Source organism: Hirundo rustica, chromosome 9 (genome assembly GCF_015227805.2).
Source record: "Hirundo rustica isolate bHirRus1 chromosome 9, bHirRus1.pri.v3, whole genome shotgun sequence".
Taxonomy (NCBI): Eukaryota; Metazoa; Chordata; class Aves; order Passeriformes; family Hirundinidae; genus Hirundo; species Hirundo rustica.
The window spans coordinates 3,368,320-3,393,571 of record NC_053458.1 but is presented as its reverse complement, the minus strand read 5'-3'; the positions used below and the strand labels follow the sequence as shown (position 1 = coordinate 3,393,571).

At 41.5% G+C, this 25,252-nt stretch overlaps 1 protein-coding gene across 16 annotated transcripts in view; it reads left to right on the top strand.

Moving 5' to 3' along the window:
- Nucleotides 1-25,252, top strand: part of FGGY (FGGY carbohydrate kinase domain containing) — a 258,281-nt gene that overhangs the window by 209,208 nt on the left and 23,821 nt on the right. For 15 of the 16 annotated variants that reach the window (XM_040072892.2, XM_040072895.2, XM_040072896.2 and 12 more), the window contains 6 exons: nt 5,915-6,022; nt 9,177-9,238; nt 14,427-14,574; nt 15,918-15,992; nt 19,168-19,288; nt 21,982-22,076. In XM_040072892.2, the coding sequence (XP_039928826.1) occupies nt 5,915-6,022; nt 9,177-9,238; nt 14,427-14,574; nt 15,918-15,992; nt 19,168-19,288; nt 21,982-22,076 (609 nt within the window). Of the gene's footprint in view, nt 1-5,914; nt 6,023-9,176; nt 9,239-14,426; nt 14,575-15,917; nt 15,993-19,167; nt 19,289-21,981; nt 22,077-25,252 lie in introns of those variants that run through there. The other variant, XR_005702154.1, reaches the window with a different exon arrangement.

Genomic DNA, 25,252 nt, shown 5'->3' with positions numbered 1-25,252 from the left:
GAAACATTCTTGGGTTTCCCTTTGAGTTATTTTCTTTTTTTCTAACGAACCTCTTTCATTCTTTGTCAGAGTTGGGGTCAAGTAGCTCTATAAGACCCATCTGTCAGCAGAAGCAAAATGATACAGTTTTCTTAATGCAGGATTTTAGGCATCGATGTAAAGCCTCTGAATTGAATGACCCTCAGTATTCTCAATCCACAGCCAGTCACAAGCTTTGGAAGTTAAAAGTCAGCAGAAAAGTTAATGAAAGTATTTGACTTGTCAATGATCAAAGTCCAGAACTGTAAAGAGCATTTATTAGTTGGTGACTGATATGGTGCTTTCCCTTGTTTCTTTCTCTGCTCTCTCCATTAATATCTTAGATCTTTTCTTCACACCTGTCTTAGCCTAACAAAAGCAGCTGTTATTCTGAATTTCTGGCTATAGAAGCTGATAAGTGAGGTGATTTTCAAACAAGTTTTCTGACCTAGCTTCTCCCTAGCAAATAATTCCCTTAAAAAGTTCTGACTCTAATGTGACTCTCTAAAAGTAGAATAAAGGATCAAACTTGCTTTCATAGAGGTGAGTGTAAGTCAAGAATAGTCCCACAGAAATTATTTCCTGTGTCTATGGCATATTGTGAGTAAATAGAGAATCTGATAGTGATAGCAGAATGCTGCCACGTATCAGAAGCTCAATATTAAAAAACAGAAATTGAAATGACAGAAGATGGATACAGCTGTATACTTTGTTAATATAAAGATTTGCTTTTCAGGTAATAGCCAAATTCTCCAAATTCTCTGTCAGTTTTGTTGAAGGAGTTTGTGTAAGCCTACACCAGCAACAGATGGTGTCAACTAGGGGAGAAAATTCTGCTGAAATTCATACTGCTCTCTCCAGCGTGGTGTGTTTTATTTTATCTTGTCTCTGATTGCCGTAACATTTACATAAAGCTGAGGAGGAAACACAAGCATGTGCCTGAGCATTATGGCTGGTCCAGGAAAACAAAGCTAAGTGGAACAAATCTCGCAGTGCCACTTGCTCATCTGATGGCGTGGCTGGGTGCCCAGGTGATGCTTGTCTGTGCTCCGTCCTGTCCTTTGATCCAGGGACAGTCCTGAGAGCTGGACTTGGGTTAAAGGCACTGACTCCTCTGATTCACTCACATGAGCTGTGAATTAGCCTCTCCTGCTTTTTTTCCAGGTAGACTTTTATAACAGAAGTGGATTTTTTTTGCCTGCCTTTGTTTTAAAGGGAGAGACAAGTGGGAAGGACTAATCTAAATTAAATACATTACAGATCTCATATTAATGCCATTTATGCAGGTCCTTTCTTAATTTACCTTAGTTCTGTATAGCCTTTTATATTTTCAAAACATTTTTCATTTCTGTGGGCTGCCAGATGTGCTGCTGATACCTTCTGATCTTAGGTGGTTTGACACTGATTTTCCCAGCGCACGCCAGGGTTCAAGTCTGGCCTGTAACTCATCCAAATGATCTATTCATAACAAAAAGTGCCTTCTGGCAGTTGCACCACAGCTGAATATTGTTAAACTGAATTCATCCTTTCATTTGTTTCTGATTGCTCTATAATGTTTACATATCTTACATATTAGTATGATCTTTTATAAAGCACACGCTGAGGTTAAACCCGCCCGGAGAGAACTTTATTTCCCTTCTTCTCCCTTTCAGAAGGTGTGGAACTCTTTTTATCCTGTCAAATGAGCAGGAATCTTGGAACTGCTCAGTGCTCATTTCATCCAAAAGGATGGGGCTGAGCAAGCACGAATATGTGTATGGGGAGGCAGGGAAAGGTGACATTTCCTTGCACAAAAGGATTCTCCCCATCCCCGGACAGAGTAACTGTGAGGTGGAGCTGCATGTCTGGGTGTAATCCTTGTCAAAGCTGGCATCATCACCCACGAGGGCAACAGTCCCTGTGTGAACACGTTCAGCTGAAATATTTATAGATGCAGCTTATGACTCAAAGCCTGAACAGGTTCAGATTCCTCTCGTCTTCTGTCTTCAAATTCCTGCTGCATTAATTGTGCAGAGATCACTCTCACCTCTAGCAGAGGATATCCTCTCTGTGTTTCAGTTTCACTCTGTATAAAAGATAATCACTGTTACTATGTCTCACAGTTGGGAGTGTGTCACAGGAGGAATTTCAGTTAAAAGGAAGGCAGAAAATCTTAGGCTCCCTTTGAATTAGTATTTTAACTTCCAGAGAAGGATGACATCTCTTATTTGCTTTAAAAATAAAAATCAGTTGCCCATAAATCTGAAACACATGTTGTTTTTCTACTAAAAAGATTAAGGATTTTCTTAAGCTCATTAAAGGGAAAAAAAATGATGACATTGATCCTCCTATATCACCATAAGAATGTCTGAAGGCAATTGAAAGCTGTAAAAGAGACATGGTGTTATTGTAACCAAAATAGCCCTGAATCTGGCAAATTGTGCTTTTCTTTTCTTCTGGGGTCTGCAGCAAACTTTGCCCTGTTTCTCCAACCTTGTGCCTCTGTCTAGTCATGTGTTTCAGTGGGATTGAGTGGGATGTATACTCAAACAGAATTAGGACCTTTTATTATGAAAATACAAATGCCAGCTGCTGCGTGGCTTGAAAGATTTAATCACCGTCCAAATATTTCAAGGAGGGGAAATGGAAACCATTTGCTGTTTCTGATGCGTATAGCTACGGGAGGATGCTCACCCTGTTGCTTCTCAAAGATTGTGTGTCTGTTTTGGGGAGTTTGTTATTCCCAATTTTCCTCCTTTCCATGTGCATCAAAGCCCAGACTTTCCAAAATGTGAATTAAACTCCTTAAGTGAAAGGGGGAAATGGGAAATCTGATTATGCCCTATCATCAGGAAAGCCCAGCATGACAGCCGGTGTTCTTTATTCCAGTTGAAAGTTCCCACAGCAACAAAACTGATAACCAAGTGCCTTGCTGGTGTTATTCATCAGTGTGGCAATTCCCAATGCCCTCGTTTGCTCCGTTCATGTGTTGAAAGTTTGCTGGAATGTGTACAAATGGTACTTCAGTAGTAAGAGGATAGGAAGGTCTCAGTGTAATGTGAGAAGAGCCAGCATGGAAATATCCCGTCCTAAATTCCTGTGAGTGTCCAAAACACTAGGTCAGAAGTACTGTAGGGAGAATTTGGTCTTTTAATGAATCTAAACATTTTGGTGTCGTCAGACGTGTGGGATGATTTGGTAAATTGTGGACTAATGACAGAAAAAAGGTGTGGGCTTTGTTTTTTATTTTATAAAGGCTATTATCCTTCTTGATGTTTAGACTTTCCCCTGATTTCATAAAGCATCTTGATGCCTTTAATATCCCTTGGCTACTTATTTTTGTCAGGTGACACAGCAGTTGGATGTTGAGCTTGATCCCTTTGCCATGACCAGATTTTTCCTTCAGCAGACTGCAGAACCCTGCAAAGTTTGCTGCATCACAAATATTTTGAGATAAGCCTTCAAAATCCCAGGCCCCTTCGGCCCTAAATGTTCCTTTTCACCTCCTGGGACACTGTGCTGTATCCCTGGCTGTGGGGTGGGAATGAGTTGGGACATTTGGGTTCTCCCCATGCTTCCATCACCAGTTCAGAGCAGAGACTGGCTGGTAACTTTGACCACATGCTGTGTTCTCAGTAAGGTCAGCGAAGTGGAATTGGCCTAAAAATCAGCTTGTTTTAGGATTTGCTTTTTGTTGCACTTCATTTTGTTATTGAAATCGTAAAAGAAGGCTTGCCCCATCGAGGTGATGAAAACTCAAAGCTGTATTAATTTGTAGTTTTAAGAGAAAACAAAACAAAACCAAATGTCTTTGCAATGTTTTTTTGACGTCGCTTCGTCCACTTGGAGTCATAAATGCCTTTGTAAATTCAGTGCAGCTATTCTTGCTCTTTAATGGGTTTAGTCAGCCAAAATCTTGCACAGACACATGTGTACACATCCATCTGTAGGGAGAGTAAGTCCGGGCATTCAGAGCTGATAAGGGAGAACAAAGCAAGATTCCCAGATTTTTTAGATGCGTTCCTGAGAGAAATCGGCATTTCTTACACTGTGGTGATGTATTTTGAAAAACAAATTTTTGTTGTTTTGTTTTCCTACTTAACTTCCTGACAAGAATCAGCTGTACTGTAAGTTTATGGCTTGAGCAGACTATTGTTTGTGCAGAAACCTCCCTGCTGCTGTATTTACTAAACATGTGTGATGCACAAATGCCAGTAAACTGCATCTTGGAGCATATTCCCTAGTGGCTAGTAAAAACTGCCTTTAAAGTTCAGCCCATTTAAATATAGAGAGAATGTGCATCCAGTTTAACAGGAACAGGCCTGAATTTTTAATTATTCTCAAAACTGTTTTGATGTGAAGTCCAGGCTTTATTGAATTCAACAGCAAACCTTGAGCATCCTTCAATGGGTCCAGAATTTTGCTATTGAGGAGTGAGGTCCAAATACAAAAAAAAAAAAAGAAAAACCAAACCAAAACCATTTTCCCATTGGCTGAGACCTCTCTTTTTGCTCTTCAGCATTGGAAACACACAGATTGATTTTGTTAGGGATTAATTCTCTTGCATCCTTCTCTTGCTAGTAGTTCCCACCTTCTAGAAAATAACAGTTGCAGATTCAGCCATCATCAGTGGGGAGTGCAGCGTAAATCATGGGATGGGGTAGGACAGTTCTCTTTTCCCAGTGAAATCACAGCTGTGTCTAACTTGAGTGTATATATGTGGTCCTGGAAGGGAAAACATGGATCCTGCTTCCAAGAGAAGCCTGGCAGGGCATGGATGGCCTGTGTCCTCCAGCCCCTGCCGCAAGAACTCCATGTTCAACCAGTGGGGAATTCACAATTAGTCTTTGGAGCAAGTACTGGGACCCAAATCTCACCATCCCAGTTCCTGGTGTGCACTGGGTTTTACCTGCTGTATTGGACAGTGTTCTGAACCAGAAGGAAAGTCTAGAAAGTCTGTCTGGTCTATTGAAAGTGAAACCGCTTTGGAAGAGGAAGGAAAATGCCCTCCACCCTTATAAACTGGTAATTTGCATCTTCTGAAGGCGAGAAGGGAAATGAAGCAGTGTCTCCCACATCCTGAGTGGTGTAACCACAAAAGCAGGGGGTGCAGGGGCCAGGCTGTCACTGTGCTGGGGATATTTGTGTGCAAGTGCTGGAGCACGGCCCTGCTCCGTGCCCGGGAGACACTGCTGAGATATCTGCCAGATCTGCCCTCCCAGGTGTGAAGGAAGGAGTGGTTTGCGTAAAGCTAAGCCTAAGGACAGGGCAGAGTCTGGTGTTTACCCAGGCACGGCTGCTGTTGAACCCAAGCAGATCCCAGCCCGGGTGTGCAGCTCCCACCTGAGGCACCTGATTCTCCTGGCAGTGGTGTGAGGGCTCTGGAGCTTGGGCTGCACTGCCAGCATGGGAGCTGATCTCCAGGGACACCACTGTCCTCTGCCAGCACAGTTCCCTCCTGATTCACTCTCCAAATGTACAGGATGGGTGCTCTGGGAACTCCTGTGGCCCATCACAGTGCCTGTGTTTGCTCATGCCAATGGAGCAGAGTGTTGTATCCTGCTGGTCACTCTAAATACCTTTTTCTGGAGAAATCAGGCAGTTCCCTTCTCTCTGTAAAATGCAGCTGTTATTCCTGACATTTCTTACTTCCTGTTTGGCCAGGCCCAGCTGTTCTGTCAGTGGGGATGAGTGGGTTGTGGGTTGTGTCTTGTCATTTAAAAATTACGTAAATGGAGGAAACCATTTTTCCCACGTTTTTTTAGGGTAAATTTCTACCTGTACATCTCCACTTCTGTTGGTAATTCCAGTGGAGGAGCAGGAATTGTCTCAGTACTGGGCCCTGATAGTCTTTAATTGTGAAGCTCCTACTTTGACAAGCACTTTGATTCTCTAGAGCTTTCTGTTGTTTTTCCAGGTGAGTGAAACCCCCATTTTTGTGCCTGGCGTTTGGGGACCGTATTTCTCTGCGATGGTTCCTGGACTGTGGTTGAATGAGGGAGGCCAGAGTGCTACAGGAAAACTGGTGAGTGTTTGGAGGCACAGACAGGCTCCAGCACTGCTGCTGTTTGGGATACCTGCACTGGCAATTCAGACCTGAAACACCTCCATAAGGTCATGGGATGTACCGGGCTGCTGAAAGCAATTAGCAATTAGATGAGTGTTGTGTCTGTTACATAATACTAATTTGTGTAGGGATAGGGGATTATATGCGGGGCATGTCTTCCTTTTATGGTGGTGGAGATGATTATTGTAATTACCTTAGAGGCAAATAGGCTTCATTCTTTGCTTTAGCAGGAGGCTGAAACAGACTTTGAAGTGAAGATCATGATACATATTGTTATTATATAGATCAGTTGTGCTCATTGATGGGCATGAAAGAGATATAATGAAAAAGAGATATAATAGTAATATAGTAACATATTATTCCATCACTTCAGTTCTTTCCCTGAATACAAAGAATCTAACAGTATTAGGTAATTTAATTTAGCAATAAAAATTAAAGCCAAGCAGGGCTCACTATAAAATGAATTTTCTTATTTACAGGAAAGCAGTCAGAACTAAAACACCGGTATCAAATTTAAAGAAAGGCTACACATACACAACAGTATTTAGGCTTGGGTCCAAAAGTGTCAGCAAGACCTTGGAGACTGCTTAAGCCTGGAGCTTCTGGGTCTCCTTGTGTCACCTTGCCCAACCTGTGGAAACCCTGGCTGCCCTCAGGGCTGAGCTGCAGGGGCCTCTGGAGAGGCTGCAGGAGACAGCCCCAGGCCTGTGGGTGTCCCCTGGAAAGCCCCAAGTGCAGGTGGCTTTGGTCTCTCACACTCTGCAGCTGTAATCGCTCCTGACTCAGCACCACCCATCTCTTTAAAAGCCTGGAGATGGGAGTACACGGCCGGGAAATGCCTTGGGGCATCCCTGCATTTAAACATTCCATAGGGAATTTGTCACTGACTGAGAAGCAGAAATCCTCCTGGATCGGGAAGCCCGGACACACCCCAAGCTGAGCTGTGATTCAGGATCTCTCCTGTGTTCTCTGCTTGGCCACACCAACTTGACATTCCTCTGTGTCACAGCTTCAGTGACGCAGTCATTCCTCCTCCTGCAGCCTGGCTTCCCACCCCACCTCCTGCCCATCCTTAGCCTTGTGGCTGAAAGCTGCTTTTGCAGCAGGTGGGATGTGTGTGCTTTAAATTTTTCAAGTCAGGATTGGGCTAGGACCAGAAAGTGTCCCATTTTACAAATAACTGCTACAACCAGACCTAAAACTAACTAATGTCAATAAAAACTAATAAATATATGCTCATAGCGTCACTATTTTTATGAAAAATAGCAAATCTTTGGGTTGCTTTGCAAGAACACTTTTGAGAGGGAAGTTTCTGTGTGCTTAATTTCGAGCAGGTAAATACACTTATCTAAGCTCTGGACAGGATACAGGCAGTCAGTGGTTTTTCTTGGCTGGCTCACAGTGGTTCCACACTTCAAATGTACAATGAGAGTTAAGGCATTTCAAAAAGATGATTTTAAAAATCCTTTCCTTTCTTGTAGCAGAGAACAAGGCGTTCCTGGATCATTAAAGAAATTACTGGAAAAAATGAACGGTCTTGTTGGGACCCATAGCAAAAGTCAGCTTGAAGTCCTGTTTGGAATATTAGGGAAAGTGTCTCATTAAAACACTCTTGGAATATCCCATGTGGTTTTCTTGAGGTGGTATGAACAGAAAGCACACAGGGAGCCGTGGGAGGAGACATGTGCACTGTGCAGGGTACATTGCATTTATTATCTCTGTCATTTCAAAGCTCCTGCTTTCTCACACCTAAAGTTTTCTGAAAACAAACCAAAAAAAAGGACACGTTTAGGGATTCCTTCCGTTGCTTGATCAACACCCCAAAGTGAATTATTTCCATAAAATTTGAACATTCTGATCAAACTTCGTAAAATTAAAACTGATCCCTTTAAAAAGCACTAATTTTGGGGGGATACAGCTGCAAAAGAAACCAGTTGGATGTTTGAAAACTGTTTTAGGTAGAGTCCAAATGAAGAATTAAGAAGTCCCTTGTTCTGCAAATTCTTGTTTAGTTGTATAGTCAATGGAGTTTTACACTGTATTTTCAAAATTTATAGGAAAGGTAGTGCACAACGGAGACAAAGGATGACATGACATCATTACAAACTGTGAAATAAAAAATAGCAGAAAAGGGCTTCTAGATGCATCCCTCATGTGGCCATGGCTTGAATTAAGGGCAAACCTCATAACTCCTGTAGCAGTTCTGTGTAAGAGTTTTCATAGCACACACCTATACAAGGTGTTTATTTATAGGTTTATTTCTGAATTTATGAGCTGCCCCTATGTTCTGAAGAGATTCTGCAGGATTGCAGAATTCGGGCCTGAGCTGTGCTGTTAAGATTAAACACTAATGTGATTTGCTGTCAATAAGTATTGCCAAATATACTCAGTGCTCTTGAGCTGCTGTAGTTTTGCCTCCTTAGCTTTTACTGTCACCTCTGATGGGGTATTACCAAGAGGCCACAAAACCTGCTGCATTACTGTCTTAAAAGCCCATATTATTCTACCTGATGCTTTGTTTTGTGAGTAATGGTAACCACTCTGGAGTGAAAGGACAAGCTGATTTATACATTCAGCATAAGACAGAGTTTTATATTGATCTTCTTTTATAGCAATAATTGCATCTCAGGGTATGCGTTTTGTTTCCTGCAATGGATGCATGAAGCATCTATCAGGATGATAACACACCTCATGTTTTATCATAACACTGTGATGGAGAAAGATGATGCAGGGATTTGGGCCAAGATGATGCTCCTGGTAGAATTCCAGTGAGGATATCCATGCAGAATGGGAGAGACTGGAGGACATGCAGAGGGTGTTGGACAGGAAAAAAGTCATCCTTTCACCTTCCTCTCCTGAGTGAGGAGCTGCATGCTTAGCATTTGGCCTGGGTTTGGAGTGAGGTTGTTTTTTTTTCATACTGTTTATATGCCAAATCCTGAATTTCAGTGGGAGTTTTGCCATTGGCTTTGCTAGGACGAAGATTTAACACTTCATGAGTAATTCAGAAGCTCTCTTGTCTTTTTTAGAGCTATGACACTGCCTTTCCCTTTTCCAGGATTGAATTTTTAAGATGTAATCATCCCCTAAATGTTGCTTTTGTCTTTTTCAGATCGATCACGTGGTGCGAGGCCACGTCGCCTTCCCGGAATTAGAGGCAAAAGCTGCAGCCAGGTCACTGTTTTATTCCTTTATCACATACCTGCCCTACACTGATGCACACTGTATTCCCAGCAGTGTCCTCATTCTCAGTCAGGGGAATTAACAGTCTGATAGTGGCTGGAAGTATTTAAAAGACTTTCCAGGAGATTGCTCATAAATGTAAGGTTTAAGCTCCTCTCAGATACCTTTGGCATATCCAAGTAATCAACTTGGATATTAACTTTTTGCTTTTCTTTTCAGCCCAAGGTATTTCTTGATTCCATAGCACCAGCCCTGCTCAGCAGGCCTCCATGCCTTGGGCTAACAATATGTCTTAATTTGTAGGTGAAATAATTAAGCTCCAAGGATGGGATGTAGCTTAATTAGGAATCTATTATTCAGTATTTTTGAAGCAGTCATCTAAAGGGAGGTGTAGACACTGTATGAGAAACTCTTGCATGGCAGCACAAATAGAACAGAGAAATTTTCTTACAAATGATGAATTTTCATACAAATCTTTAAATGGAGGGATGACTTGGAGGTAACTCCAGGATTCCTCGAACAAGAGGCTGTGTGTGGTGTGGAATTTGAGCTTGTTCTGCTTTAGAAGTGGATGAAGACAGTTGAGATACTTCTGTCAGGCCTGGACTTCCTCAAGCTTTTTTGGCTTGGATTCATTCTAAGATGGTTCACATCACTCCCAGAGAGGTCTTAGCTGAGCAGTTGGGCACGTTGGATGAAAATGTGATTCTTTTTTAATGTCTTTTTCCTCCTTAGATTAAAGAAAAAACCCAGCAAACTTGGCACTTTCCCTTCAGTTTCTCCCTCTGGTCTGAGAGGCAGGCTCAGTCCTGACAGATGCATTAAGCACGTGCTGTTACAGAGTTATTTTCAATCCTCCCTGGGGAATTAAAACTCTACCTGGTTTCTCTGGATGACCCTTCCTTGCCTTGCAGGCCCCACTGCTTTACTTGTTTGTCAAGAACTTGACCAGGATTCCCAGAAATGTATTGGACTTCATTCAATATGAAACAGATTCATGCTTCCTAGAATTCTCTTTGTTGTTCTCTGGAAAAGGAAATCAGGAAATAAATGCATCTGTGTATGTTTGGAATAAAGATTGAACTGGGTCTTTTTCAAAATGCTGGCTTCCAGGCCATTTTTCCAGTGCCCCCATTTGAAGCACAAGCATAAGACAAACAGTTTAGTCTGTAATGCCAGGATAAATCTTTTCTTTTTTTTGTGTTGGAAAAATGCCTATGGAGTAGCCTCCTTGTGTCTGCTGGGTCTGATACTGAACTGAGTGACCACAAACAATGCCAGAGTGCAAAAACTGAGATTGTGATGGGAACAGGACACTAAACACAGAATATTGGCAGGAGAACTCCATACTATTCAAGGGTATGGTGTCATAACTTTGGATTTGAGTTTCCTGCTGTTAGTAACATGGTGGAGAATAGCACTGACAGTAAGAGTTGTAATATTTTATCAAAAGAGTGATAGTATTTTCTAAAGTTAATTTGCTCAATGGTATTTTTCTAATGCTTTCCCAGTATCACTCTCCTAATGAAACATTGGTATTGCTATAAATTTACTAAACATGTCTCCTGTTAATTCTCTCATCTTCTGTCTCCCTGTCCTCAAATATTTGTTAAATTTAAAGAATCTAATTTGAACGAACAAAGATCGGGAACTTTGAAATTTGAACTTATTTTTTTCTCCTTATTTTTTCCTTTCTATTTTTCCATGATTCCCCAAATTTCAGCCTTATCATGGGTACAGGTAGCAGCTGCTGGTGGCCGAAACTCTGGATTATGTGTTTACCTACATTGTCACGCACACAGAATAAAAATAATCCCAGAATCACAGAACAGTGTGAGTTGGGAGGGACCTTACAGCCCACCCAGTCCCACACCTTCCACTGTCCCAGGCTGCTCCAAGCCCTTTCCAACCTGGTTTTGGACACTTCCAGGGCTCCAGGGGCAGCAACAGCTTCTCTGGGCACCCTGTGCCAGGACCTGCCCACCCTCCCAGGCAGGAATTCCTTCCCAATATCCCATCCAGCCCTGCCCTCTGTCACTGTGAAACCATTCCCTCTTGTCCTGGCACTCCAAGCCCTTGCAATTGTCTCTCTGTAGGCTGCCTTCAAACATGGTATCTTGTTTTGGAGGATTATTGGTGATGATAAACGATTTCACTGGAATTCTCAGCAGAACACTTCAGCGACTTTGGTTTATTATGTTCAAGGATATTCTCTGTGTGGCTGTAGGAATTTGAATCTGTTCAGCCATTGCAAATAGCCTTGGAGAGGAAACCAAATGAGGATTCCATCCTTTGGTGTGCAATTCCATATTGCCTTTACTTCCCATGCTGGGCTCAGTGCAGTGAAGAGTTAAGCACATGCATGTCTGGAGCATTAAAAATGGAACATCAGAGGTCACAAATCCATGTCTCTTGCTTGCTGCTGCCTCTCACCTCCTTCTGCCTCCCCCAGACCTGTTCTGCCTTTCTCCTGATGCTGCTAAGAAGCAAGTTTGGAATGGCAGGTGCCTGCTGACCAGTTGATCTCGAGAGTTTCCCTGTGCAAACTCTCCTTTGCCCACACCAGAACACATTTCCAGCTCTTTTAGCACTGGTACAGAGATTTATGGTGACTTGGGAGGGTGTGAGAGGCTCAGAAAACCAGCTCTGACTGCTGCTGCTGAAGGCCAGGCTTGTGCAACCCTCCCAGTCCTATTCCTGGGTTCTTTTTCACCCTTCTTTTACTGGAAGTGGAGAGAGTTGGATTACACGAGGATTTTCTGGACAATTTAAATTTAGCATTTGGTCTATCTGATGGGCACAAGCTGTGAGCACCAAAACTTGGGGTTTTTTCAGGCAATTCAGCGAGTTGCAGAAATTGCTGTGATGTATCACTTTTGCTCTTCATCCTACATATTGTGTAGGTCTGACATTTAGTCATCACAGCTCTGTTAAATCCTGTACAGGTAGATTGGAGTAGGAAATTAAAAGAAATAACACCATTCTTTTTGCTTTAAAGTTTAAATAATTCTGTTTTCTGGGATGACCATTTCTAATCTGCTGGAGGAGAAAAGTGTCTAACTGACTGCAAAGTTTACATGTCCTTTGGCACTTGATGAAGTGCTGTTTTAGGGCAGAATTCCCTTTCCTATAGATCTCAATGGCATTTCCCCATCTAAAGTGATGTCTCCTGAAACTAAAGCATTGAAGTTACACACACAGCATCCACCAGCAGTTCTTTGATCTTTCTAGCAGAATATAAGAATCATAAGTGGCAGCTCCCTGTATCTCTAGATGGTTTAGAACCTTTTTTTTTTCAATTTAGAAATCTGAAATTTTTGGATTTTTTACCTGCTGGCCTCTTCCATGATTCCTGAACAGATTAAATACCAGCCTCTGCTTTCTTTCTGAAGTTGTGTCCAATGTATGAACATAACTCTGGGCAGACTTGCCTTTATTTCTTATTCTCCACTTTCATCTCAGTTCCTTTTTTATGGCAGCAGCTCGTGCTCAGCTCTGCAGGTCAGAGGCAGCTGCCACTGATACTTCCACAGAGAACTGAGCAGAAAACGCTCCAGGAGGTGATGGTGTTATACTGGGTTAAACACAGAGGTGGTGAAACAGGATCTGGCAAGTGTTTGAGGGATTTTGCTGGTCACTCAGCCCAAATGTAGTGCCTTGAACCCTTATCTATATTTAGGAAAACAAATAAAATGTGACAAGGTGTGGGAAAAAGTGTAATTCCAAGGTTGTGTGGGTCTTAAAGTGTATTTGGCTCAACTTCAGCCTCCTTTTGTCCAGTCCTTGTGTTCTGACAGAGCTGCACAAATGGCTAATCCTTGTGAGAGCAATCATCCAGGATGGAGAGGAGAGGGAGATGGGATGTCTGGTGGGTCTGTGGTTGAGTGAAGCTTTCCATTTTTTATCCTTCCTAACAGTCAAGCCATGATTGAGACTGGAATTAAAATGACTTTATCCTTAGCATGTACTGCTTGTGGTGGAGTCTTTAGGGATGGAGAAAACAGGGCTGCTTTTACAAGAACGGGAAAGAAGTGATGGTGACCTCCAAATTATCATAATTCGGGTCCAGGAAGACACATAAAGTACATTTTAAAGGACGTGAATAATGATGTAAATTAGTTATTTTAATGTCTTCCAAGTGTACTTCATTTTGAATGATATCCTCTGATAGTGTACACATGGTAAGGTATAATTGAAAAAACATGCAGCTGAATGGTTGAATGCAAAGTATAAATATACAGCTGCTAGTGGGTCAGAAGTCAAACTAGTAAAGCATATGCCAAATTCCCTTAGGGATCTCATTAGTGCATGATTGAATATACATGTAGAGGCTAAATGAATATCACTGTTTGGGTTTGCAGTGGATGAGACAATGACTAATCAATTGTAATTAGGGTTAGATGCTATTATTGACCCACATGTCTAGAATTAAATGCCCCACGTGGAGATTTCCAAGGAGTTGGAAAATATATATGTTTGTGATAGGATGAGTGTTTGAAAAAAAAAATGTATTCTGAGTGTAATTGCAACATTTTTTAAATGGAATGTCACTAGAGTCATTGCAAGCCAAGGCACTGAAGAATTCACCATTAGTCCTAAGTCCAGGAAAAAAGTCTGTTGGATATTGTGGAGCTGGGTGTAGCATCTCAACTTAGATACAAACATATTTAGGCCCATGTTGGGCTCCTCCCTAAAATAGCATCCACTCACTTTCTCTCCTCCACCCTTAGTGCTGCATTTTAATCATAACACACACTGAAATAATTATGGTTTAAAAAAGGAAAGCTGTGCATCCAGCACTATTGATTAATCAGAGAAATTTTTGAACATTTGCAAAGGAATTCGGTTTCCGTTTCTGTCTGCGATCCTCCTTACTCCTCCCTCTCATCTGTGGGACAGGAGCAGCAGCAGCCCCCAAATCTCCAACAGCTCTGGAGACTCTTAGGAGCCAGTGGACAAACTCCAGGTCACATCATCCTCCCTCATCCCAGGAAACTGAGGAATTCTGATGGCCTGTTGAGCGCACGTGCACGGACACATCCCTGCAGCGCCATGGCCTCGGCAGGCAGCGGGATGTTGCCGTGCTTTGGTGGGGTTTCTGCATTTGGTGGTAGTACAAATGTTTCATGTTTGAGGAATAACCTCCCCCCCCTCTTTTTCCAACTTGTTTTTCTTGCAGTGCTCACAGTATATATACATACTTGAACAGTCACCTGGATCTGATTAAGAAATCTTTGCCTGTGGGTTTCCTCACTGTTGATTTACATGTTTGGCCAGATTTCCATGGTAACAGATCTCCCTTAACAGATCTGACACTAAAGGGCATGGTAAGAAACAGCCTGTCTTTGCAAAAAGGTCAATACAGGGTAAAAAAAAAAGAAAAAAAAGGCAGTTTGGAAGGAGCTTTTCTTCAATTTTGAGTGTACTCCTCCTTAGCTATTTACACTATCCCAGAGGGTTTGGGTTTCTTGCTTGCATTGCTGATGTTTCAGTAGAAAATCGGAGATGATTGTACTTGAGATATCACTACAGCCACATTATTTTTCTAAAAACTTGAGGAGTGTTGTATGTATCCAGGTACCTTTCCTAGGAATCACAGTTCACAGCTCTTGCTGTTATCTCACCTGTGTACCAAATCTTAGGATTTGTTGCAATGAATTTCAAGAGAAAGTTGGGTGAACCTGTCTGGGAAAGGAATGAAATATTCTGATGATAGGTGGTTGATTTAAACAACTTTTCTTTCAGAGTTTGGGTGTTCCTTTTCCTTGAATTTACAGTGGTAGATCAGCTCATTCACAAGCCAGGGCTGTGCAGAACTTTTAACAGGAGGGTATCATAAGAGTATAATTTGGTGATATCAAAAGTACCTGGTGATTAATGCAAAAATCTCCTTCAAAATGGCAAATTGTCCTTGGAGTGAGCCTCTCAAGCCACTCACCAGCACCAAAATCTGCTGTGTTTAAGGCTGAGATAGGAAAGGCATAAGCACTGCTGCATATTTCCCTCACAAATGAGGGAAACTAAAAAAAAAAAAAAAAAAAAAAAGACCTTTATATTTTTGAGTCCTAATAATACCTCTGTTATTTTATGAAAGAATTACATGCTGCAGCAAAATCAGAATTTCCTTGGTATGATGGCTGTATGCAAATACTGGTAATAGCAACCCATTTTTTCTGTCACAATTCTGTCTGCATTCAGGTCTTGCCTGATATTAATCCAGAGTAACTACAGTGCAGTATTGATTTATGTCAGAGTAAAGGAGGTTAAGATATAGTATTTAATTATTAATTGTGCTTCAGCGTTAGGGTGCTTGGGGGGGAGGGGGAGAAATGCTTTTAAAAAGTTATTTTTGTGTAATAGCATTTTCAAATTATTACATTAACTATATTCACGAGCAATATCTGAGTCAGAACATAAAGCTGTCAGAGTTAATCTATCTCTAATCCCATACAATACGCTGTTTGTTCTTTATTTCTTCACAAGGGCAAGGATAATTTAGGTGGTTCTTCCCCAGATCAGGAATAACATGTTTAACATAACATTATGTGTACAGCTCACAGCAGTAAGGCTTGGAATTAGCACTTAAAACTTGTTACAACAAGAAGCCACGGAGAATAATAGAGTTTTGCTTTGGCTGGATTTTTACATTTTCTTTTTGATCTTCGCACAGGTTGTTGGACTGACATTGTCTCGGGGTCTGGATGAACTTGCCCTTATCTACCTGGCCACCATCCAAGCCATTGCTGTAAGACATTTTTTGTGCATAAAAGAAGAAATGGATTGTCTCATGTTCTGTGCAGACTGATGGTTCCCTTCTGCTAACCAGATTTCTAATAATACATGAATTCACTTAATGGGCTTCTTAAGGGAGCAAGATAACATTCACCCACACCGGTGACCACTCCCAGCTGAGAGATAATCCACGGGCTGGGGGGGAAGATGTTCCCCTAAAAAATCCTGTCAGTTCTGTAAGTGAATCTTTTGCCTCTGGTGCAGATGTGAGGGAGGAGGCTGACAGCACAAGGAGCAGTGTTAACATCCCAGCTGTCCAGAGGGAGGCTGAGAGAGGGGGGAGAAAAACTCTGGCAGTTGTACAAAGGGCTCTGTGCTGCCCTGAAAAGCCTCAGCTTCAGATTGTTCCCATCTCCAGGGATTTGCCCTCCCTGCCGGGTGGGTGAGCAGAGCTCTGTGGCAGGATGAGCAGGGATGTGCTTTAGACCCACCAGGGAACATCTTCCCCCCTGGGTCCCCCCTGCCCCAAGGGGAGCAGCCCCATGTGGCCATGGCTGGGCAGGGAGGCTGGGAAATGTCCCTCGTGTTTGCCAGCACCCATATTTTATTTTTATTATATTTTACTTATATTTTATTTGTATTTTTATTTATGTGAGGATTATTTTTTTTTTTCTTTCTGCCCTGATTTTCTCTTGAAACCACGAGAAGTTCAGGAGAAGCTCTGTTGTGAGGTGAAACCCTGGCTCACAGAAGCTGTTTGGAAAGCCTGGCTCAGGGTGTTTCCAGTGGGACGTGCTGTCCCCAGCTCTCTGGTGACTGAAATCCACATTCCTTTAACTTCCTTTCTGTCAATTCTTTTATTTTTTATTATTTTTTTTTTTTTTTTAAGTTTGTTGAACTTGAGGTGTTTTTGCAAACCATGAACAGTCTGATGAATTGGGGAGTTTTCCCGATAAAACTCTGTTCAGTTGGAAAACTTCCAAACTCCTCTCCTGGTTAAACAACAACTTTTCTAGGCTGGGTCAGCCATCTGGGATGGAGAGGGTGGGCGGCTGCCGTAAATTTACTGGGAATTATTGTTCATCTCATGTGTTAACCCTCCCTCTTCAGCAAATAACGAGAACCTAACCCCAGCCTGGGATTCCTTGCTGTGAGTTTGGAGCCTTTTGCAGATGAATGTAGCTGAGTTATACCTGATGCTTCAGTATAATCCCACCATTGAAAGAAGAATGTGGAGGAGAGGTTAAACAATGCCAGGGACTGATCCTGCCCCTGAAAGGAACTTCCCAGTCTGGAACAGGTGCCCTGTGATTATCTCGTGCTAACGAAGTGGAAACCTTCTCTGCTGGAAATCCTGGGAAAGTCACCTATTATCTCATTATGTGATACAGCTCAAACTTTCTTGTAAAACACTAATACTGTCTTGAGCAGTAAATTCAGCAGCTGCATATCTGTCTGATATGCTGACTGGGCTGATTTAATATAAAAAAGGCCATATTGTAGTTTTCTTTTCACTCTAAGTTAAGGGAAATTATTCCCCCCCCCAACCCCGAAGCATTATTGAAACAGTAACTAAAAAGTAGACTGAGAACATTGGTTTTGACTCGCTATATTTACTAATTGCTAATGGGATACCTAGGAAATTAAATTTTCCCTCCCAATTTTAGCTTCACTTTTGTAGAAGGAAGCAGTTGTAGTAATCCTGCACCATTAGCTGTCTTCAATGGGTGCAAGATAAACTTTAAACCTATGTAAAAATCTTGTACAAAATGTAGGCCTGCCCACAGAATGTTAATCTCTAGTTTTCTTTTCAGCAGGAGATGCTTTTTCCTTTTTATATAAAATTTGCATTTGAAGCCCCTCAATTTGCATTTTCTCCAACCCAGGATTAAATTAGTTCCCCCCCACCCACAGTGAAATAAGTCTGGCTTTAATTTAAATTGCTGTGTGAATACAATTTTCCAGGCAGGTAAACACAAAATAATTTTCACAGCGTGTTCTTTCTCAGGGTCTTTGACGTGTGTATGTTGTGAGAGAAGTTGTTAATAAATTTGAATTTCAGAAGCAGTGAAAGAGAATCTCCTTTTAACTATTCACTGCAAAATGCAATGCAACAGTTGGCCAGATGAGAACACGATCAGAGCTGTAATTGTGGCCATCCAGCCCGTTCTGAGCCGGGCAGACTCCTTTTGGAGCAGTTTATTTTTCCATAATTAAAATCGTGGCTGTGCAATTTGGAGATCAGCCCTCTGTGTCAATAGGGAAGCGATGGATTTAGTCAGCTGGGGCTGCTCAGGTTCCTCTGAACTGCTGGTCTAAAAATCAAAATACATTTGAAGGCCTGTCCAGAATAGTGCTGGGCATTCACTGTGGATGCCTCCAGCCTGGTGGAGCCCTGCAAGTTCAATTTTCAGTTGCTTTTATTTGAAGAGGGGTATGTTGCAGCTGCAGCCCTCTTAATGAATTGCTGCATGGCCTAAAGAAAACTTCAATGACAGTTTGAATGAAAACTGACCAGATTGTGTTTTGTGGGGAATCTGCCTACCAAGAGTCAGCCTGGGCAACATTTTGCCTTGAATTTGACATTTTTGTCAAGTCTGAGCTTCAAGCTTAACTTCCAAGGTGTCATAAAGAGCTGGGAATTAATTTTGGTCAAATAGTTTGTCAAAGAAATGGAAAATATTTTTGCAAGAGGGAAATACGGGGAAGGTTGACTTCAGTGAGAAGGGAAGCAAAGCAAACAAAAAAAAAAAAAGATTTTTTTTTATTTTAATGGCAAAGCATTTTCTTCTGCCATTCTGATTTGAGTTTCTCAGAATGGAGACTGTAAATGAAAAGTTTAAAATATGCCTGCGTTCGAGATGTTTCAATTAATCCAGCCATGAAGTGGAACATTTTATTTTGCATAGGGCAAAGGCCAAGAGAAATAGTTAAGCCCATACAAAATTCCTCAGGTTTTCCTTTTTGCTGAAAAGACAGAAAACAGTTTTTTCTTTGCCGTTTCTCTTTTTGTTCTGTTTTGCTGTTTGGCTTCAGAACTGAAGCCTCTTCACTGAGCTGGATTTTCAGATGCTGTTGTATAAAGAGAAGGTTTAGGTGGGGATGTCTTTGCCATGCAGGTGGAGTTCTGTTCCTGTGGCTGCTCTCCTCTACTCATCTGGTTCTGGTTTTTTCCCCCCTTTTTGAAGTTAGGAACAAGACATATTTTGGAGGTGATGCAGGCTGCAGGACATGACATCACCACGCTGTTCCTGTGTGGGGGGCTGAGCAAGAACCCTCTCTTTGTGCAGATGCACGCTGACATTACTGGTAAGCTTGGGCAAGCACGTGGAAAGGAGCGTAAATATATATATATATATATATATATATATATATATATATATATATATTTTTTTTTTTTTAGTTGTCTAAGTACTTTGTCTTTGGAAAAATAAACTTTCTTTATATAGAGCTGTATTTTGTTGCATGGCCAAAAAAAGGTGTGCAATGAAATGTTCCTTCTGTTGGCTTCATCCTATTTGACTTGTGACACTTCCTGCTCGTGCTGGGCATTGTATCCATTCCATAGAACAATTGTTCCATGCCTGTGTCACTGATGTGGTTTAGGGGACAGCATTTGGATCCTTGCTCCTGCAAGGTGTTGCCCTTGGTTTTGTAGAATTCCTGGTGGGTGGAAGGCCCTGGGATGTGTTTCACTACAAGAGGAGCTCTCAGGCCTCCGTGGTATTTTTGTCTCCCTTCAGCCTGTGTGTGTTGGACATCTCTGCGCACCTGCGAGTCAGTTGAATATACTTCAAAAAATGTGGAAAAAATAACAGAATTTAGTGTAAAGGACTTCAGAGAAACATTGAGTGATGTGTATTCTGGGTCTATTTCAAATTAAGATCAGTTAAGCTGTCATAAATGAAGTTTAAAGCTCAAATTTGAGGTGTTTAGTCTGGAGATCCGACTTGCCCTAAGATCAAACCACTCTTTATAACTCTGATGGACAAGCAAAAACCATAATGCCTGTTGACCTTAAAATTCACTAAATATATTGTAATCAAAGTGATGCTTTGTGAAAAAATGATGTTAAATCCATGCCTTTCCTTCAAAAACTCACGTGTTTTAGGTGAATTGCATGTAGAGTTGGGCTGCCGGGTCGTGATGTATAAAAGAAAAGATCCGTGAAAAGGTATTCTGATTAAAATGTAATCACAAGTTCTTTGACTGTAACTAATGGCCAAGTACAATTCAGTACAAAAAGGCCTTTTTGCAGTCTGGAGTTCTCCCCCATTTGTAAAATCAGTGAGTGACAAGGGATGTCAGAGTTCATCTGACTGAAATGCTCTTGGTTATGTTGAACTCATTAGAGCCTATCAGATAAAATAACTAACATTCCAGGATCAATCCCCCATTCTTTCCTGAAAAGAAAAAAATCTGAATATATTATTGTTAGCAACAAATGCCCATGACTCAGCCATGCAGACATCCAATAGATAATTCCACAGGCCACTTAAAAAGTATCTTGATCTTTTTGTTTGCCTGGTAAGAATTCCGTATTCATTCTGACGATGCGGGAAATGGGCAGTAAATTTTAGAGCACGCTGAAAATTGCTCACTGACGCCTGGCAAAGAGCCCTGGAGCTCTGAGCTTGAGCTTTAGATTTGCTGTTCCAAGCTGCCCCAAGTCCCGAGCTGTGCTTCAGCTGAACTGGAGGAATGCTCAGGTGACTTTGCATCGAGTTACAGAATGCCTGGCGCGAGGTGAACTTGCTTTGTGTCACTAATTGCTTTTTATATTAATAATTTTATTTCTCATTTTGCAAAGCGTGCGTTTTGCCTTTTCCCTCTATAGTTGCTCTTGGCTAATTTTAGTACTTCACCCAAATTTCAGCTCCTTCTAATCTTACAGCTGGCTCTCGGGAGCAGCGTTTTTTGGGGCATAATATCGTGGAGATTGTTCTGAGCAGGAATCCCTGCTCCCACCCCTGTGTTTGCATCATCGTTCACTGAATGACATTATCTCAGTATTGGAAAGGCAGACACATGCCAAATACTGCAGGAACATTACATTTTTCAGCTCAGTGAGGATAAGCATCTGAAGTGCAGCTAGAGAAGTATTTCGATTTATGCTCTTGGTTTAGATTTTTCAGGGGAATTAAGAAGCAGGCTAATTTTTGTTTGTTGGCTTTTTTTTTTAGCCTTTTCCTGTTTTTCTTTACACTAGTGAAACAGGTCTCAGAATACTCTGCATAAGGGAAAGTATGTTCTCAACAGTACCCATGGGTGGGAAAACACTTAATACTTAATTCTGCTTTAGAATATATTGTTTGCTTGTTTTTCCAGTGTTTTAATTTTGTTTTCAAGTATCTTGCACAATTTGGAAAGACAAGATTTCTCTTATTATTTCATACATAGCTTGAGAAAGCTTACTACTCATATTTTCATGGCTTCCAGCAAAACCAGACTGGCTTTGTTGGCTGTATGTTCAAAACCAAACACAAACAATCTTTTTTTTTGTTTGTTGCAAAAGAAACAAAAAAGGAGACCGCCTTGTTTTCCCCTCCAGGTCAACTTTTAATAGGCACGTGGGTTTGGAGGGTGTGGGTAACAGGTTTATACCAAGCCCTTTGAGTGAGATAAATAGCCAAAGATCTAGGGGGTTGGGTGTTTTGGTTTTTTTTTTGTGTGTGTGTGTGTTGTTTTTTTTTTGTTTGTTTGTTTGTTTTTTGTTTTGTTTTGTTTTTTGTGAGCTTTATGTATTTTTTTGTGTGCTTTATGTATTAATATTTTGCTGAAATGATTTTATTTAAATGCTGCACTTTTCTTGGCGCCCGGAACCACAGGGCAGAGAGCTTTACATTCACCTCCAGCAGGATGTAGCTGTGAATGGGGTTTCGAATAATGGTTTTCAAGCCCTTTTTGATCCCTTTTTTGTTTGTCTTTTTGGCTTTTAATTATTTGTGGATTCGCTGGTGCTGCTTTGTTCCCTAACAGAGGCCTGGCTCTTCCCTCTGCAGGCAAACCTGTTGTGCTGTCCAAAGAAGTGGAGTCTGTTTTGGTGGGTGCTGCTATTCTTGGAGCTTGTGCTTCTGGGGATTTTGCATCTATTCAGGTATGCAGCACCTGATTTTATGTCATTTTCTCTTCAGTTTTAATGTGTTTCACACCTTGACTCCTGGCACCACACACACACTTTAATCCAAGTGGAAAAGTTCTTCCCCTTCTGCACAGCCAGACCAGATCCAGCATCGCTTTCTCTCCACCCTCTGTTAAACTCCAGATATTATTTAGGTGTGTTGAGAGTTCATTTGTCTTTGGACTGTGGGGACATGCATAGAAGCTGCTGTGTATGAAGTTAGCCCCTGTAATTTTACAGACAAAACAGGGAATTTGGCAAGGCTCTGATCCTGCAGGAAGGTCATACTTTCATCTCAGTTACATTTGTCCTACTTTCCTTCCTTTATGCTGAGGAATTTTAAACATAAGAAGCAACATAGCATTATTTATGCAGCAACAAATAACACATCTTAGCTCCTGTCTTCCCCCCAGTGAATGCAGAGTTAATAATGAGGATGGAACTTCATGTTCATTCATGTTATTTCAGTCCATTAACAGCTGAAAAAGTAGCAGCGAGGCTTTTATTTTTAGTGGATCAGTCAAAGCATGGCTTAGCTGCATTTACACAAACAACAGTGGCAATCAGAAACCCAAAGAAGGGTCTGGCTGTCCCAAATCATGCCTGTTTTCCCACCTGGCAACCCCATAAGCCATGTTCTCTCATGTTGCACAAGGACAGCACAATGCACTTGGACAAAATGATTTATCAGAATGGTCCCTAATACAGTTGCATTTTTCTTGATAACATCGGGCACAGATATTTGTAGATAAAATTTTGCACAAAAGATATTTTGTGAATAGGGGGGGGGTCAGCTCCTTGACCTGGTTAAACTGGTGCAGTTCCACTGGAATCAATAAACAGCTCAGCATAAGCCAAGGAGCTGGGCTGTGCTTGGCTCTTCTCCACATGGGAATATTCTACAGTGCTATGTAGGTTAGCAGGAAGAGCAGTTTCCTTTCATGAGAATGTTTCCATTAAAATGAATCCCATTGCAGCAAATACACAGTGCAACATAATAATAATAACTGTGTGTAATAATTCCAGTGCTTGCAAGGAGACCTTGTTTTGATAAATGTAATTTCAGCAGCAACTTTTGGTGACAGGACTTCATATTTAATTCTTACTCTTCTGTTAATCTTCTGCCTTCAGACACATATTTCATTCCAAGTCGAGGATATTTTCCACTACTGTACGATAACTGAACATCTCAAAACTGATTTTGCTAAGTGTTTTTATCAACATTAGAAAAACCGAATGCTGTGAAGTTTTCTGTGTTGTGTTTTGTACAATTTTTGTGCATCCACGTACCTTTAATTATTAACCCCACCCTTATATATAAAAATATTTCAGAAGAATATCCAGTAATGTCAGAACAGGTATGAATATTTTTAAAATAATTTAGCTACATGGGATCACAAAGGAGAAACTGAACACGCTTATTTTAGGGTCAGGGAAATTTAGGGACCTTTTAGCAAAGGCCTTCCTTCCATGTTGGCTTTTTTTTTTTTCCCTTAATCAGAGGATTTTGGAAAGGCAGAAGAAGGAGATGGTTTTTCTTAGGCACCATGATGTACACAAGGAGTGTGTTAGGGTGCTGTGACTTTGCCTTCCTTTTCTTCACAAAAGATAAACTGAATGCATTTATTTTAGGGTCAGGGAAATGTAAATGTGTGTCTACCATTGCAATTCAATAACCTCTCTGACATTTATTTTTGTAACACATCTTCCAAAACAACCCTTTCTTAGAGGTGCTGCTGCAAACATTCAGCATCTTTGTAGACTTTACAAATACAGGTTATTACTTCTCCTCTAATAGATGGTTTGTGCTTAATTACTGTGCTTTCCAAAGCTCTTTGTTTGCTCAGTGTAATAGTAAAGGAGAGAACTGTGGGTTTTTTACAATAACCTCTCTCCCTATGTCTGTGGTTTTTTGAAGGGGATTTTTTACTGTATTTTTCCCAGTCACTGGTCACATTTCTCAGAACAATTTTTGGACATTTCCACTCGATGTCAGAATCAAAACGTTTAAAAGCTCCCTGGTTTTTATGGGTTGGCTGTTCTCCACTTTCTAAAACTCAAGCAGCTTTAGGACAGCTTGGAAGTAGCACCCAAATCTGGACCCCTCCAAATCACTCCTAGTCCATCTTTAGCATGCTCTGCTGACAAGAGCTGTGGCTGCTGCCCACCAGGGATGCTCAATTGGATGGAATGTGCATCCTGTAGGTATTTGGGGCATGGGGCAGCTAGGTCACAGCAGCTGCCTCACTCAGAGTCTGGACACAAAGGCAAGATCCTCAGAATCTCCCAGCACATCCTTTTGAGCAGAGGAAAGACAAGGTGGGTCACCTAGGGAAGAGCCAGCTCTGTGGTAACCTTATGGAGTAGTCAGAGTTAGGCTTTATTTAACTGAACAGGTAAGAAATGTGTTGGAATTGGGTGGTATTTCCTGACCGGGTCTGTGGCTGTGCTGGTTGCTGTACTCTCCTCCTCCTGCCCAGTCCTGCTGCTTGGTCCTGCAGTGCCCCATCACTGGGGTTTGCAGCTGGGGAAGCTGCAGCTGTTTCAGAGGATGGTTTTTTCCAAGGACAGGCAGTCACTCACCACATGTGGCTGTTGATGCACTCACCCCACACGGGACAGCAGGAGCCTCATCCTGACCTGTCTTAGGCAGTGGGTTATGGTGGCTGCAACACTAAAGACCTTTCCCTTTACTCTTTGGTATCCCTAAATGAGTTTATTCTCACAAAGAAACAAGCAGCAACATGCCTCCTGTCTCTTCTCTCTTCCCATACTGCAATTCTTTGAACAATTCAGCATTTTGTTGTAATTCTTAATTTTCATATATTTTTCTTCGTATTTCAAGTGATTTGTGCAAAGTTTTTCATACTTTCTACTGACCACATCTGTCTTAGCACCAAAATTTTCAGTATGCTGGGCCTTTACAGAGAAGCTTTGGAAATGAAGGTTAATGCAAAAGCTGTGACCAAACAGGTTAATTTGCAAGCTCCTAGTGTGGATTGAAAAGTTCAAGCCCCTTGAAGCTGCAATTTCATCTTTAGGTAATTCTATCAAGGGGAGATTTATAACCTCCATCTCTCAGGCCTGGTCACCATATGTTGTTGCTTCAAAGAACGTTGACTTCCCTATTTTCCTCTTCATTTACTCTCACT